General features: G+C 42.2%; 1 protein-coding gene across 37 annotated transcripts in view; it reads left to right on the top strand.

Annotated features, from left to right (window-relative positions):
- Positions 1–17,261, top strand: part of celf2 (cugbp, Elav-like family member 2) — a 318,322-nt gene that overhangs the window by 279,791 nt on the left and 21,270 nt on the right. For 14 of the 37 annotated variants that reach the window (XM_078164979.1, XM_078164975.1, XM_078164977.1 and 11 more), the window contains 3 exons: positions 3,111–3,272; positions 8,686–8,749; positions 16,719–16,853. In XM_078164979.1, the coding sequence (XP_078021105.1) occupies positions 3,111–3,272; positions 8,686–8,749; positions 16,719–16,853 (361 nt within the window). Of the gene's footprint in view, positions 1–3,110; positions 3,360–8,685; positions 8,750–16,718; positions 16,854–17,261 lie in introns of all 37 variants that reach the window. The other 23 variants (XM_033614399.2, XM_033614394.2, XM_033614420.2 and 20 more) reach the window with 3 other exon arrangements.

Here is a 17,261-nt window from a genome sequence, read left to right as displayed (position 1 = left end):
AGCTGTGATTGTGGCACCAAAGACAGGTGTTTTTTAGCAGCAACACAGCATTTCTAGCAGTCACTGTGCCACCTAAAGCGGGTGTTTTATGGTGATGCATTACAGCACTTCAAGCTGTGATTGTGCCACCAAAAGCGGATGTTTTTTAACACCACATCTTAGCATTTCCAGCTGAGATTGTGGCACCGAAGGCAGGTGTTTTTTACCAAAATTGCAGCATTTGTAGCAGCGATTGTGCCACTAAAAGTGGGTGTTTTTAATGATATATTTTTAATGAATAAATGCTTTTTAGCAACATAGTGCGGCATTTCCAGCCACCATTGTGCCACCAAAAGCAGGTGTTTTAAGCCACAACATGAAATTTTACTGACCATAACAAGATGTTTTTTGTGCCTAAAGAAAACATAAAGGAACATTAAGTTTGAGATTTTAGCAGAAAGTGCAGATATTGTAACAGAGAAACCATAAAGGCTTTTAGCATCAGCTAGTTGATATAATGAACAGGAAAATTAGGAATATGGATTCAGGGAAATGCCAGTCACAATGATTCACGTTAAACAGAAAGGAAACGCCTATCTAGTGATTTACCTGGCATATTAAAATCTTGCTGCTTCAAGCTTCTCACGTGACGATTTGCTTTTTTTCTGTGTTTCCTACAATTGTAAACAAATATTTTACTACTAGGGGTTTGGAGTGTTGTCAAGGGGCACAAACACACAATCTGAAGTTGCCAGAGTGGCCTCTGGCAACTTTTTAGTGGCCATTTTCCCACAGTTTTCACCACCGTACAACTGAGATTGTTAATTAGTTAATCGAAAAAACAGTAATAGATAGATGAATTTGTCATGAAAATAATGATTAGTGGCGTCTTAGACAGGCACAAAACAAGCAGAAGAAAAAAAGGATTCCTGAGAGTTAATGTCGGTTAACACAGGGACGAGAGACAAGAGAAGCTGTCAGCTCAGAAATAAAAGCACAATAAAGATAAGACAATGTGACAATAAGATGTGAGATACAATGAATTCGAATGAATTAAATACAGTGTTATATACATACAGAAAAAAAGGGATGTGTGTGCAACAGAAATGAACAAATATAATAAGAAAAGGGAGCGAGATCTGAGGCACGAGAGGCTGCAATGAGCCCTATATACATACATTAAAAGGAGGATTTGTCTGAGTGTGTACAGCAGTATAGTGTGTCGGATTTGCAGCCCAGTGCATGCTGGGAAGAATGAGCTAACAAAGTTTCTGCTCATCACTTAAGTTGTACAAAGCTGTTTGAAGTTGTGTAACTGCTTCGATTTAATGCTAAAAGTCAAGTGGATTTTACTAAATTGACGTTTTACAGTAGTGATCCACTGTCTCATACATGTACCTGTACCTGCACACACACACTGGGTTACACACACTTGACATACTATATCTCGGCTCCGACTGTGTGCCGCGCTATCTGCAAAGTAGCCAAATCCCTTCTCTCCCCCGCCGAGTGCGGATCGTGCCTCAAACTAAATGTTTCAATCAAAAGGTTTTTATTCCCCCGTGGCACATTGCCTTTGTTTCCAACGGATTTGCCCCCAGTTAGGCTTTGATTGCAGCGTGTGAGTAATGGTGTGGTGTGATAGATTATGACTTACCGTTTCAGCTTCGCTCTGTTTCAGCCGTCGCGGCGACTTTCATCAGGAGCGTTGTGTTTTGAGTTTTTTCTTTTCTCCTTCTCCGTGTGTGACACTTCATTTGTCTCACACACACACACACACATGCTCTCACACACGCTGCAGCTCTGAGGAATAGAAATCTGGACAATTACATTCACTCCGTCTGATTGTCCAGATCTCTAAATCTTCCTCTTGCCCTCTCCACCTCGCTCGCTGGTCATCCCAATCAATCCCTCTCGGCCCTTTTCCACACACACACACACACCGCCGCCGTCTTACACACACTAATACACACACGGTAACGCGCACATATCAAGTCTCTCTTCATATGAGATGATGAAATAGTTGGAGAACTCAAGAAATCTGTTTCTGGTGAAACCGTTCTGGACTCAGAGATAACTGAGCCCTTGTGGGGGAAAGAAGAAAGCCCACTGGCTTTAGAGTCAAGTTTCCTGTGTGACTCTGCGCATGTGTGTGTGTCCCGTGTCGCTGAGTTTGTGTGTGTGTGTGTGTGTGTGTGTGTGTGTCGTGCCTTTATTAAGTGCATTTAGTGTATTAATCATTTTAATGTTGAGGTGTTTCTACCTGTTCTCACTGTTACAGTACAAACCTGGTTCCATAATTATCTTTTGTCTCTTCTTCTCTCTCCTTCTCTCCTCACTTTTCAACTTTCCTTTTTCTTTGTTTTCTCCTCCCTTTCCTCGTCACCTTCTCTCCTCTCATCTTCTTCTTCTTCTCATCTTATTTTTTCACCTTCCTTTTCTTTCTCCTCGGTTCTTTTTCCGCCATCTTGTCTCCTCTCCTTGTTACTTTTATCCATTCGCCTCTCCTTTTTTGTTCTCCTCTCTTTTCCTTTTATCTCTCCTTTTCTCACCTCTTGTCCTTTCCCTTTTCCTCTTCCTTTTTATTTACCTCTTCTTTTCTTTTTGTTTCTTTTTTCCACTCATCTTCGCTCTTCTTCCACTTATTCTCGTCTTGTTTTTTTCTTTCCCCTCTCACCTTTCCTTTTTCCTCTCCTCCTCTTTTCGTCATCTGTCCTTTCCTCCATCTTGCCTCCTTTATCCCGTTTCCTCTCCTTTTTTCCTTTCACCTCACCTTTTCACTTGTTTCTCTTTTCCTCTCCTCTTTCATCTGTTCTCTTCCCCTCTTCTTTCTTTTTCCCCTCATGTCCCCTTTTCCCTTCTTTCCTGTCCTCTCTTGTCTCCTCCTCTATTCTCCTCCTTTCCTCTCCTATCCTCTCTTATCTACCCTTTTATCCTTCTCCTTTTCTCTTCTATTTCTTCTCTTCTTTCCTGACCTGTTTCGTTTGCTCCCCTTTCCCCCTTCCATTCTTTTTATCTTTACTCTTCTTCTTCACTTGTTTTTCCATTTCTGTCCTCTCCTCTCTTCTCTCCTCTCTCCTCTCCTCTCCTCTCCTCTCCTCTCCTCTCCTCTCCTCTTCCTCCCCCTGCAGGGCTGCTCGTCTCCCATCGTGGTGAAGTTCGCCGACACGCAGAAGGACAAGGAGCAGCGGCGTCTGCAGCAGCAGCTGGCGCAGCAGATGCAGCAGCTCAACAGTGCGACCACCTGGGGGAGCCTGACGGGCCTGGGTGGCCTCACCCCGCAGTATCTGGCTGTAAGGAGAGCCGCCGCGTCGCCCACCTCCACCATCACCACCTCCTCCACCACCCCTTACTACAGCCCCATGGCCGACGCCGCCGCAGTCAGTGCCCCAATCGAAAACACCCAACCTGAAAAACCCCCACATGCTCTCACTGGCCTCCTGTCTCTTCCTCCGCTCTTTCTTTTGTTCTGTAATTCCTCCTTCAGCCCTCTCCTCTGTCCTCCTCCTGGGACTGTAGCGCGGCAAGGAAATGAGGTCTCTGAACAGAGGCTGCTGGGAGCCAATAATATACTGTGTGTTCAATATCTCCAAAATTTAACAGCAGAAAAAACACACAGACGCAGCCTCCTCTACTGCAAGACAACTCTCCATGCAAACTAACATATAGGAGGATTTTTGAAAATCGTGATTGCAAAGAATTATCTGTTTTGTTATCTTTACCCAACCCTGTCTCCCAGAAATCACCTCTATGTGCTACATGGATGCATTATAAAAGGAGTGTAATGTCACCAAGGTTATGATAATAATAATAACAATGCAGTTTATTTATAGGCGCCTTTCAAAGCACTCAAGGACACCTGACAAGACGCAGCTAAAAAAAAAAAAACAAGCAGCAATGTATATATGAATCATAAAATCTAACAATTCCATAATATACAATAATAGGTCAATAGAATGACGAGACGAAATCACTAATTATAAATATTAGGTAGCTTGAAAAGATGCGTTCTCAGACAGGATTTGAAAGTGGAAAGGAAGTCAATACTGCAAATGTCATTGGGGAGAGAGTTCTAGAGGTACCTGGAGAAACCCCACGGTAGTCAAACAGGCAGATGGTGATGTGAGTTGGATTGCAGAACAGGATCTAATGCTGAGTTCACGCTACACGACATCAGCCTGATTATAGCCGGACGCAGCATCGCACGGTGCCGGCTCAGATCGTGAACGACAATGAGTGTCGTACGCGATAATCCATCGTTTCATCTCGTGTTGTGTGTCATAGAAGACGACAGCCGACACTACGTCTGGGACGGCTCACGACATCCCGACAGAAAGTCTGGCATGTTTCGCTCACGACTTCTCCCGTCACAGCCGTCACTTTGACCAATAGGAACACAGAGTTAGCTGCTGCCGTCGACAACTGTACGACAACAACACCCCAGGGTTTTTGATATTTTCTGTACGGATGTTACCACACAGAGTAAAAGGGAAAATGATGGTGTGAAACAGCAGAGGCACTTTATCAACCTGGTGAGTACTGCCATTAGCATCAAGCTAGCAAACAATGTCACTTCTTCATAATGGAGGATATAAAGTAAGAAAATTACTTAACATGACATAACAGCAGAGGCTACCAGCTTAATTTGAAACAGACTATGTTATTTATTAATCCCTCCGTGTTTTTATATTTTTACTTTTTATCCGCCCCTGTTTGCCTTGATAAAGTTAATTCATCGTGCTGTCATTTCAAACTCAACGCTTCCTGTACCTGTTTCAAATTAAAAGACCCTTATAACCTCAGCTGAGAGAATCCCTTCATTTTCTAAATAGGCTTTTATTGTGAAACATTTGCAGGAACTTGTTGTGGAGGATACAGTAGCGAGAATGTTTGCACACGGTGCTTCAAATGTAGCTCCTGCCATTTGGTGGCACTTTTACGTAACTACAATAACATTTCGGCTGACATATGTGGAAGTGGACCATCGTGTAGTGTGTCATGTCTGTCGGCCAAGTCACGGCACGATTTTATGACTCCACAATCACCTAATCTGACGAAGTGACTGTAGGAATAGGCAGAAATGTCGTGTAGTGTGAACCAGGCATGAGAGTACAGCAGGGTGTAGATATGACAGAGTTCAGACAGGTAGGAGGAGGCTTAAAGGTGAGGCGCATGTGATCGATGGAGGGAGTTCTGGTGATGATATGGGCGGCTGAATTCTGGACCATCTGGAGTTTATGAAGATATTTGAGAGGAAGACCAAAGAGGACAGATTTGGAATAATCAATACGAGATTTAACCAAAGAATGAACGAGGATAGCAACGTTAGGAAATATTGTATATTTGGGTTTAAATAAAATAGCTCCAAACTTAAAAAATGTTCATAGACTTAAGTCCAGTTCAGACCAAAGATTCACAACGAGACGAGTTGAAACAGGCGACTTCTTGTGCAATGCATCGTTCTGCAACGTTGTAAAAACCTGTCGGTTCACACCAATGCAACTAGATGAGACGGTGTATCATCTCTATGCAACAACTCTCTGTACTTCTCACATGCCTCTCTGGTGAACAAAGAATCCAAAAACAGTGAACATTCTTAATGAATCTAAGTCAGCAGGGTCTGCGTTTAACAACAGCAAAACTATATCAAAACATCCGTCTACAAACTATAACACAACTTGTGCAGTATAATCCAAGTCTCATTTATCCAGTCCTATGCTCAGTACTGCTGAAACACATGCATTTTTGCTAAAACATTACCATATAGAACACACTGACCTATGAGAAGTGCCCCTGAGCATGCCTGAGCACCAAGGGGTAACGTCTGGGGCTGAAAAAGCCATCACAGCTCCTCAGCGGCTCCACCCTCTCATCCAAAATTAGTCAACCCTGGCTTCTAGATATCAAGATGGCGATGGTCTTAAACATCCAGTCATGTGACATGCCACCCCTGTAGCCCATATTCATAACTGGCATCAGTTAATAACGCCACTGGATGGCATCAGTTCGAAACACCACCAGACAATGGATGGATCTAAATTGACACAGCGTCCCGTCAACAACAGACGCACCCAAAAACCCTAGCACATAATATGTAGATGTGAAAGCCCACTGACCAAGCGTCAATATGTGACAAGGTTGGAGTGAGAATGTGTTGCGTTTACTTTTTTTCCCTTTTTTGGATTCTTCGTTCACCATGCAAGAAACGTGATTTCTTCACAAATTTAGCGTAACGTGCGGAGAGTTACTGATTTACAAAGAGTTATTTTGCACTTAAAATATTCCTTTGAGCAAAACAAATCATACAAAAACTGTTAGAATAAGAAAAATGTCTTGTAATAAAGCTCAAAATATCTGTTTTTGATAACACTTTACTTGAAGGTGTCTACATAAGGGTGACATGACATTGTCATAACTATGACATGACACTGTCGTGAACTTGTCATAAACATTACGTACGTCATAAACGTCTATGACTGCTGTCATTAAGTGTCATTTGTTTTTTGTAATGACAAGTTGACATTGTTTGGGTGGTCTTGATTATGACAACTTGACATTAACCAAAGTGATATTGTCATAAGTTGTCTTTGTCATTAAATTTGTTTGGGATGTCCTTGTAATGACAACTTGACATTAACATAAAGTCATCTTCTGGTAATGTCATCCTGGTTAATGTCAAGTTGTCATAATAAGGACATCCCAAACAAATTTAATGTCAAGTTGTCATGACAAAGACAACTTCTGGTAATGTCACTTTGATTAATGTCAACTTGTCATTACAAAAACGGAATGACACTTAATGACAGCTGTCATAACTATGACATGACACTGTCATGAACTTGTAATAAATGTTAATGACATGTCATAAACGTTTATGACTGCTCTCATTAAGTGTCATTCGTTTTTGTAATGACAAGTTGACATTGTTTGGGTTGTCTTGATTATGACAACTTGACATTAACATAAAGACATCTTCTGGTAATGTCATCCTGGTTAATGTCAAGTTGCCATTATAAGGACATCCCAAACAAATTTAATGTCAACTTGTCATTACAAAAACCGAATGACACTTAATGATAGCCGTCATAATTATGACATGACACTGTTGTGAACTTGTCATAAACATTATGTACATGTCATAAACCTTTATGACTGCTGTCATCAAGTGTCATTCAGTTTTTGTAATGACAAGTTGACATTGTTTGGGTTGTCTTGATTATGACAAGTTGACATTAATCAAAGTGACATTACCAGAAGATGTCTTTGTCATGACAAGTTGACATTAAATTTGTTTGGGATGTCCTTGTAATGACAGCTTGACATTAACATAAAGACATCTTCTTGTAATGTCATCCTGGTTAATGTCAAGTTGTCATAATAAGGACATCCCAAACAAATTTAATGTCAACTTGTCATGACAAAGACAACTTCTGGTAATGTCACTTTGATTAATGTCAACTTGTCATTACAAAAACTGAATGACACTTAATGACAGCCGTCATAAACGTTTATGACATGTACATAATGTTCATGACAGGTTCATGACCGTGTTATGTCATAGTTATGACAGTGTCATGTCACTCTTATGTAGATACCTTCAAGTGAGGTGTTACCCTGTTGTTCTTAGTTCATGAAAAAGTGACATTTCAGAAATCGATGGTTTCACAGGACAGGGACAAAACAAACAGTATTTGAGAGTGAGGCCCACTTTCTGTGAATGTTCCACTATATTTACTAATTGTGTTAAATTCTTCTGACTTTTGTGGGATTAAACAAAGAAGTTATGTGTCAGGGGACAGCCTTGAACCCCTGGGAGTCCACTGATCCCCAATTTGAGAAACCCTGCAGTGGAGGCTCGGCTGCACAGCATCTAAGTCCCTCATCGGTTGATTTGTTTGATTGGGGGATTTGTTGGGTTTCTAAAGTCGGGTTCAGAAGCCTCATTCTCTCTCAGTCTCTGCAGTCCTGTGCCTTTTCAGAGCCTCGCGCTTAGGACTCTTCTCAGAGAAAGTCTCGGCACTCACCCTTGACTCATTGCTCTTCAGTTTCCAAATTAACAACCCCAAACTCTCCCTCTTTAAAATACACGTGTAAAGTCTGGAGATTTGACTCTCAACTTGTTTGATCAAAGAGCCATTAACACCTGTCAGGCAGACATCCCACCTTTACTGGATATTGATTTATTTTAGTGAACAAAAAAGTGTTTTGTGAATTGGGCTCCCAGATTTTTCTGCTCTTTCAATCCTCTTTTTCACTCTTTTGAAACGCTTTATTCTAGAGGGGGGGGGGGGGGGGGAGAAAAAATCGCACACACAATAGAAACAAGATGTTAATTTGCTGTTAATTCAAGTCTTTGAAGGATGAGTTTTTGACAGCATCAGTATTCCACTTTTGTTTTGGAATCTAATTAGTCGGCTAGATTAGAGCTTTCATGCTCAACTTGTCTGGAAGAATCATGGCGGAATACAAACAGTGTTTGCTTAGAGGAGAGATCAAACTATATTAGCAGCTCATTTACTCATCGAGCGCTGAGGCAAAAACCACACTGCTAAACCGCTCATTACGAGTTTAGCTTCTCGCTGTTGCATTGTATTGACATGTATTAAGCTTCCTGGATCCGTGCAGCTCACTTTGTTTCTCCCTCTTCTTCTTTTTTCCTGTCTCTCCTCTCCTCTCTCTGTCTGTCTTTCTTTTCTCCCCCATCAGTTGCTTCAGCAGGCAACCTCCTCCGGTAACCTCGGAGCCTTCAGCGGGATCCAGCAGATGGCCGGTGAGTCGAAAATCACTTGATAAACTCTCCCGTAACCACGATCCACGACGGCAGCCGACTCTTTGTTGTGCCTCTTTTTTGTTTCACAGACTTCTAAAAGAGGACCAAAGAGCATAACAGATGAACTCGCGTGGTGGAGTAAAGAGAGATCTTTGCCCTGAAGATTTATTAACTGTTGCTAAGAATTGTCTTGATCTTTTAATGAGGCCAGACAAGAGTTGTGCCCTGGGCGTGTAACAGTAGCACCGAGGCTTTGCTGGGGATGGATGAATCGCAGAACAAAAGGGGGGGAAGGGGAAGAGGAAGAGAAAAGGGAGGGGGGGAAATGGTTAAAAGTGGGCTCGTTTGGTGGAGATCTTGCACTGCAGGCTGGCGCCATCTACTGCTCTCTTCCTGTGGAGGGTCTCTTCTTTCTCTCTGTCATCTGCACTCCCATATTCCCTTTTCAAGAGTATCTGCAGGTGCAAATTTAAGCCTGTTATAGCCATTTTAATGCAACAAGAATTGAGTTTGAAGCCGATTTAAAGAGGGGAAATGAAGAAATAAAGCTAATAAAATCAGCCTATTTTTACAACGGATGTAGCCACTGAAAGTTTCCAAACTCTAAAAGGGTCGAATAAGAAAAAAGACAAAAAGAAATAGGAAATAAAGTGGTGAGGGACAGTCCAATTCTCATAAGTGAAGCTGATGCAATAAAAAATGCATATTGTATTAACCCAGTTCTGTATTAATCTGAGCCGTGAGCGTGCCAAGAAGCCTCCTATTAAATGTTGAAGGAGATAAAATCTCTGTCTTTGAGAAATATAATTTTTTAGGGCTTTAAATTTAGGTTATTTAAGACTTTCGGGGACCCGTGGATACTCGCTCCCATCATCTCCGACTTCTCCTCTTTCCATTAAACTCTCCTCTCCTCCCTTTCTATTTATTTTAAGCCTCTTTTTTTTCTTGCAGAGACTCTTGCACCTCCCACCCTCTTCACTCACAGTTTCTTCATCTCACCTTTTCCGCCTCCCTGCAGCCTTCGCACTCTGTCTGTTCTGCCCTCCTTCTCTTCTTCTTCCTCTACCCTTCTGTGAGTTTCTTAGGAAGGTGTCAGCTCTTAATTGTACGCTGTTTAGTCAGTTGACGCGGGGAAAACAGGATAAGGAAATTGCCAAGACACAATAACACTATCTGAGTGTGATGGGAGGTTTTTTTTTAAAGTGGCGAGCGCCCGTGTTGCATCCTCCGGTTTTTCTGTCGTGTTCCCTGGAGTTACAATGCCTCGCAATTTCCCTGTGGCTGATTTAAATTTTTGCTCACTCTGCTGTCGAGCTCAAACACACATTTCCTTACAAACACACACACTCGCGCGGATAAATAGGCTCTGGGATTTGGAAGCGAGGGCGAGTAACGGTGTCTGAATCTGGAGATCTGTTGGTCCTCCATCTGCGCGCGAGGGAGAGAGACGGAGAGAGGGAGTGAGCATTAGTGATTGGCAGGAGATGTGACACAGCTGAATGACATCTGGTCCCAGTCTTTAACACGAGGAGCTGCAGAGCTGAGAGGCTTCAATTACACCAATGAGCATTCAATTAGACGCAGCCAACGCCAGCCTGGTGCAGCCCAGCGCTGCCATACAGCCTGCATGGAGCGCACACATACACACATGCATCCTCGCACACATATGTGCTCACAGTCGCTCACACACTCGTGTACCATCTGCGCAGCCCGGATACTCCGACTCTGATGTGGGAAGTAGATTGTATTTGTCTCATACTGTCTCTCTTTCTTTGCCTTCTCTGTGCGTACGGCTTCATCTCGACTTTATTCCCCTCTAACCCAGTTATTTTTACATCTCGCCCGCTCCCTGTGTGCGTACGACTGTCTTCAAAATGTACGTTCAATGAGGGAGATAACCTGACAAATGCACGGAAGAATAAGGGAGGAGCAGCTTTGAGAAGACGAGAAAAAAGAGAGGTGGCAGAGAGAGAAGTAGAGCCGCCGTGGAGTCGTCTTTGTCATCAGGCAACGACCGACAAGAAAGAGAGGTGATGAGAAGACAGAGGAGGAAGGAGAGGAAAAGAAAAAAGGGAAAAGAGGAAGGAAACTGCAAGTAAGAAATTGGAGATTGGACAGGAGGAAAAGAAATGAAAGGTGAAAAGAGAAGTAAAGGAGAAGGAGAGAAGGCAGGACTGGGAAAAGAAAGAGGGGCAGTGAAAATATTGGAAACTGGAATAGAGGAAAACAAAAATGCAGGGAGGCAAAGTAAAGGAAAGAAAATAAAGAGAAGGAAATGAAAGAGAATTAGACGTGTATAAAGGAAGGGAGGAAATGGAATAAATAAAAAAAATAGTGAAATGAAAATGAAAAGGATGAAGCAAATGGAAACAGAATGGGAAACAGGAAGGAAATCGGAATAGAAAGCCAGGAAATGAAAATCGGGAAAGGGAAATGAAAAGACAGTGTCGGAAAAGGAAAAGAAGGGAGAAGAGGAAAAAGGCCCAAAAGCAAAGGAGAGGAAATTGAAGATAAAACAGGAAAGGAAGAAGAGAAAATTAAATGGAGGAAATTAAAAATGGGGAAAGAAAAATTAAAGAAAGGTAAAATAAACAGGAAAGAGGACAATGGAAATAAAGGAAGGAAGGGAATGAAAGGACAATAAATGGAAAGTAGTAGAAAAGGACAGGAAGAGGAAAATGGATGAGAAGAAAGAAGAAAGAAGATTGAAAAGGCAGGACTGGAAAGGAAGGGGAAGAGGAAATGGCAAAGGAGAGGGGAAAGGAAGGAAAGAAATTGGGAACTGAAAGGGCAGACAGGATTGGGAAAAGAAAGAGGGAGAGGAAAAGAAATAGAGAAAGAGGAAGGACAGGCGCTCAAAATAAGGAAAACTGGAGTGAAGGAAAAACAGATCAAAAATGCAAAGAGGCAAACGAGAGGAAACTGTATAATGAGAAGGAAATAAGGAGGAATTAAGCACGAGAGATGTGTATAGAGGAAGGGAGGGAACAGAATTAAGACAAAATAGTGAAGGAAATGAAAATAAAAACAGAAAAAGAACGGAAAGGAAACAAATCGGAAAAGGGAAGGAAGTAGGTGATAGGAAGGGGGGAAGTGAAAGGCAAGGGGAAGGAGGAAGATGAAAAGGGCCCCAAAGCAAAGGAGAGGATGGGGGAAAAAACAGAAAAGGAAGAGGAGGAAAGAACAGGAAACAAATATATGGAGGAGATAAAAAAGGGGAAAAGGCAAAATTAAAAAGAGGAAAAAGAAACAGAAAAGAAGAGAATGGAACTGAAGGAAGGAAATAAAAGGACAAAAGAAAGGTAAGGACGTAGAAAAGGACAGGAAAGGGCACAGGAAGAGGAAAATGGCAGGAACATAGATGAGAAGAAAGACAATTTCAAGGCAAGACTGGAAAGGAAGGGAACGAGGAAATGGGGAAAAGGAGACGGGAGAAGAAGGGAAGAAATTGGAAACAGCAAGGACAGACAGGATTGGAAAAGAAGGGGGTAAGGAAAGGAGAGGATGAGAAATAGAAAAGGAGGAGGAAAGATATGGGAAATTGGAATGAAAGAAAAACAGATCAAAAATGCAAAGAGGCAAAGGAGAGGACATGGAATAAAGAGAAAGAAATAAGGAATCAGGCAGGAAAGATATGTGTAGAGGACGGAGGGACGGGCAAATTAAACAAATGGAAAAGAAACAACAAAAGACGAGAGAAAAGACAGTGAAGGAAATGAAAGGTCAAAGGAAAGTGGAAGAGAAGGGCAGGTAAGGACACAGGAGGAGGAAGAGGGGCAGGAAGGTAAGAGAAAGTAGTAAGGAAGTAAGGAAAGGGGAAATGGAATAAGGGAAACGAAAAGGGAAGGAAAGAAAGGAGAGGAAAAGGAATAGAAAAAATGAGGCAGTTAGAAAATGGGGAAATTGGAGTGAAGGAAAACATCAAAAATTCAAGGAGACAAAGGAAAGGAAATAAGGAGGAATCAGGCATGGAAGTTGTATACAAAGGAAGGGAGGAAAGGAAATGGAAAGGTAGAGGAAGGACAATGAAAGGTAGGACAGGTAAGGTAAGGAAAGAGGACATGGAATAAGAGAAGGGGCAGGCAGGATGGTGGGAGAAACAAGGAAAGATAAAGGAAAAAGACAAAAAAGAAGGAAAGGAAAGGAAAGGGGGGAAGGGAGAACAGAGTAAAGGGAAGAATGGAAATTACAGGAGAGGAAAGGAAAGGACAAGACAGGACAAGAGAGGAAAGAAAAAGGAAAGGAAAGAGGGGGACAGAACAAGACCGGAAAGGAAGGGAAAGGGCCGGAGAGGAAAAGAAAGGACAGGTCAGGAAAGGAAAGGACAGGACAGGAAAGGAGAGGACAGGTCAGGCAAAGAAAGGAAAGGACAGGACAGGTCAGGAAAAGAAAGGACAAGACAGGAAAGGAGAGGACAGGTCAGGCAAAGAAAGGAAAGGAAAGGAAAGGAAAGGAAGGGAAAGGAAAGGAAAGGAAAGGGAATGACAGGAGAAGAAAGGAAAGGACAGGAAAGGAAAAGGAAGGACAGGAAATGACGGGACAGGAAAGGAAAGGAAATTATAGGAGAGGAAAGGAAAAGAAAGGACAAGACAGGAAAGGAAAGGACAGGTCAGGAAAGGAAAGGCCAAGACAGGAAAGGAAATTAAAGGAAAGGAAAGGGAATGACAGGAGAAGAAAGGAAAAGGAAGGACAGGAAATGACGGGACAGGAAAGGAAATTACAGGAAATGAAAGGAAAAGAAAGGACAAGAGGAAATGACGGGACAGGAAAGGACAGGAGAGGAAACAGAGCGGCCCTAGGATGCTACAGTGACTGTTTGTTGACAATATAAACACAGTGACGAGGTATTTCCCCTGAATCTCTGTGGTCAAACCGGTGCTATCGGCCTCTTTCCAAACCCAGCGAGGGGGAAAAGGCCAGTGAAATAAAAACACTCTTTTATACTGTAATAAAGAGCCATGAAGAAGAGCTCTTAGAAACAGCCTTCTCCTCTCTGTAGGGCCGAGGATGCGTCTGCATGAGCCAGGCACACTGAGTCGGCCTCTCGTCCCGCTCCTGCCGTGCATTTTAAAGAAAACAAACCAGTCTGAATTAGTGCGAGGTTTCGAGCATGCGTCGAACAGAGTGTGAGAGAAACAACTCCGATCTGTGCGTGGAAATAGAAATCCATTTTAGCTTTTGATGTATCGCAGAAAATTGGGGAAAATCGCTCTGAAAACCAGATTGGCTTTGGCGCCGACGCGCTCCTAAGTAAGCACGGACGAGTAAGAAAAAACAAAACATCGCACACACACGTAGTCATCACGACAACCTCGGAGAAACAACAGAAACTGGCAGTGGCCTTTTTTTTTTTTTTTTTTTTTTTTTTTTTTACATATATATTTAATGAACCAATCAGAGCTGTGGATCCTGGTGATGCATCCAGCCATCTGTTGTCATTGGCTGCGTTCAGTTTGGGTTGTCTGGGTGAAGGATATCTCTGTCTGGGTGTTACGACGTCAAACCATCCACCACGGTGTCAGACAAGATGGATCTTCTTCATGGTGTCTTGTTTGTGTGTGTCTATTTGTGTGTGTGTGCGTGTGTGTGTTTGAGCGTGTGTGTCTGTGTGAGTGTGTGTGTGAGTGTGTGTGTGTGTGTGTGTGTGTGTGTGTGTATTTCCATGGTACTGTATATACACCCAGACTGTATATACGACACATACACCTCACATTGACAGTGTCCACCCTTTAACTCTAACAAGCTTCTGTTTCTGCTTTATGAGGATTCGCCTCATCATCTTCACACACACACACACACACACACACACACACACACACACACACATACACACAGCTGCATAAACACACACACATTGAAGCAGTAAGGTGGAAGGTGTAGTTGTACTCACAGAAGGTGTTTTATAGCCTTTGCTTCACCATCATCTGGGTGTTGGCATTAATTATGTTTAAGTCCAGGCCTGTATGTTAACACCAGCGAGCGGATTAACGATGAGGAGAGTTCAGCCTGCAGGTGTCTTCAGCTGCTGTGTGACTGCTGCTGGATCAGGCACTGTTTAATGTGGAGCGGAAAGCTAAAAGTCACTGTGACCAGAGCCTGACTGATATCAACAGCTTCATATGTTCCTCTTATATACACATGAAGAAACTGTAAGAGATATGGAAACATAAGAAGTGTTAAAAATAATAATAATGTGTGCATTATGCTGTGGTATATAACACAGAGTATAGAGGACGAAGATAGAAAAATAATTATGCATCATACTATGATATGCTATATAACCACAGTGTAATAAAAAATAAAAATGCAGATAAATGGGCTTTATTATGAAAATGAAAATGCCGAGAATGGAATAAAAATTTGAGACACTGTATAATTTATTTAAAAAACAAAACAAATAAAAACAACGAAACAAATAAAATGGTGCAAAATGGGACCTATTTTAAAAAATAAAAATGTCAAGAATCGTGATCTATAATAAAATAAAAAATACTGAGAATTAGAATGTATTATAACTAAAAATGAAGATTGCTGAGAATTGGAATCTATTATGAATGAAAATGCCAAGAATCTATTAAGAAAATAAAAATGCAGAGAAATTGGATCTATTTTAACATTTAAAATTCCAAGTATTGCAATCTGTTAAAAGAAATAATAATAATAAATGCCAAGAATAAGAATCTATTATAGAAATAAAAATGTCCAAGAACTGGAATCTATTAAAAATTAAGATGCAGAAAAATTGGATATATTATACATTTCGAAATTCCAAGAATTGGAATCTATTATGAATAAAAATGCAAAATTATAGATTTAAAAAGACTTGGAATCTGCCAAGAAAATGCCAAGAATAAAAAAATGTTAAAAAAACAAAAAATACAGAGAATTTGAATCTATGTTTAAAATACTGAGAAATTGAATCTATTATAAATAAAAACACAAAAAAATGTGTTCCATTATAAAAATAAAAATGCCAAGAATTGAAATGCACAAATTAGTTCGGTTAATTCGGTATTGCACAGTTGAAAATGTAAATAATCAATAAATGGGATGGGAGCATCGAGTCTATTGACTCAAGTCTATTGAGAGTGTTGGACACACTGAGGGAGGAGCAGAAAAGTTTGCTGATTTCCTGTGGCACAGTGTGATGCATCTCGGAGGAATGAGTGTGTTCACGATTCACTGTCAACTTTAGTTTATCTGACCAGGGTCGTGTTCAGAAGGCATCCAGATGGAAAATAAATCAATCAATATTAGCCTGTTAGCCTGAGATGCTAATGTTCAACTGTTACCCCGACAGATGTTGATAAGAAACCTTTTAAAATTTCTAGAATTTTAATACCTGCCTCAGAAGTCCCGTATCAGTCAGGCTCTTATCACAATCCAGTATTATGAATATGTCGATTTTGACTTTTGTTGATACGAGCACAACTTAGCTGAACATAGAAGAAGCTCTGGTTGAATCTCAAGTGATATAATTGGCAAAAACGCCTGAATAACCAGACCAGGAATTTTATTTTTCTTCTTGTATTTTTCGAGGCTCCTCCGCTGAGCTTTCCTCCGACAGAAAAATATAAGTTTAACTAAATCAATGAGATTATTTGTGCCTCCAGAGCAGCTCTGCCTCAGAGAAATGCACCAAACCTAAACACTGCAGCAGCTGCTTTTACTCATTCCAGCACATCTGGGACTTATTAGCAAAATCAGCTGCTGTAGTTTGTCTTCACACACTGCAGACTCTTCACAGAGATGCCAAAGATAGAGCAGGAAACACAAGGATTACATAAACACAGCGCAGCAGTGTGCCCACACACTCCACTGTTGTTCCTGTTCACCTGCGGACACCAGGCAGCTAACTCGTGTTCAGTCCTGTCCTCTGGTGCACTGTCCCGGTCCAGCCAGGCGACCCAGCCTCGCCTCAGCCTCGCTCCCCAGGTTTGACACCACCCTCTCTGGCTCCTCTCTCCAGGTATGAGTGCTCTGCAGTTGCAGAACCTGGCCACTTTAGCAGCGGCAGCGGCGGCGGCCCAAAACTCGGCCAGTCCCTCCACCGCAAACCCCCTGTCCACCAACGCCGCCTCCCTGGGAGCGTTGGCCAGCCCAGGTAACACCACTCAGGTCGGGGGGTCCGACGCCGGGGTGGGGGGGGCCAACGCCTGCCTACGTCCTCCGCTCTCCACCGTTACCATTACCAGTGTTGTCGCCCCATGAACCCCGGCACTCCACCGCCATCACTGAAACCATCAACCAGTCACCGTTGCCGACACATGACCATCTTCATTGTTCAGACCTCCGTCAGTGTTGTTTCTGGCACATTCCCATGGTGTGTGTACCCACCGTCTCCGCTTCTCAGACCTCCATCTTAACTGAGAAACCATGCTGTGTTGTTGATGCGCTGCGTCCTCCTGTCTTTGAACACCTCACCTCCAGCAGCCACGCCATCCCGTGATACACGCACTGTATATGTGTGCGCGTGTGCATGTCTGTGTGTTCTGTGCTTTCCGTCAGGTTC

Source organism: Epinephelus lanceolatus, chromosome 23, assembly GCF_041903045.1.
Source record: "Epinephelus lanceolatus isolate andai-2023 chromosome 23, ASM4190304v1, whole genome shotgun sequence".
Lineage (NCBI taxonomy): Eukaryota > Metazoa > Chordata > Actinopteri > Perciformes > Serranidae > Epinephelus > Epinephelus lanceolatus.
The sequence above is the reverse complement of the archived record's forward strand: the minus strand, read 5'-3'. Positions and strand labels throughout refer to the sequence as shown.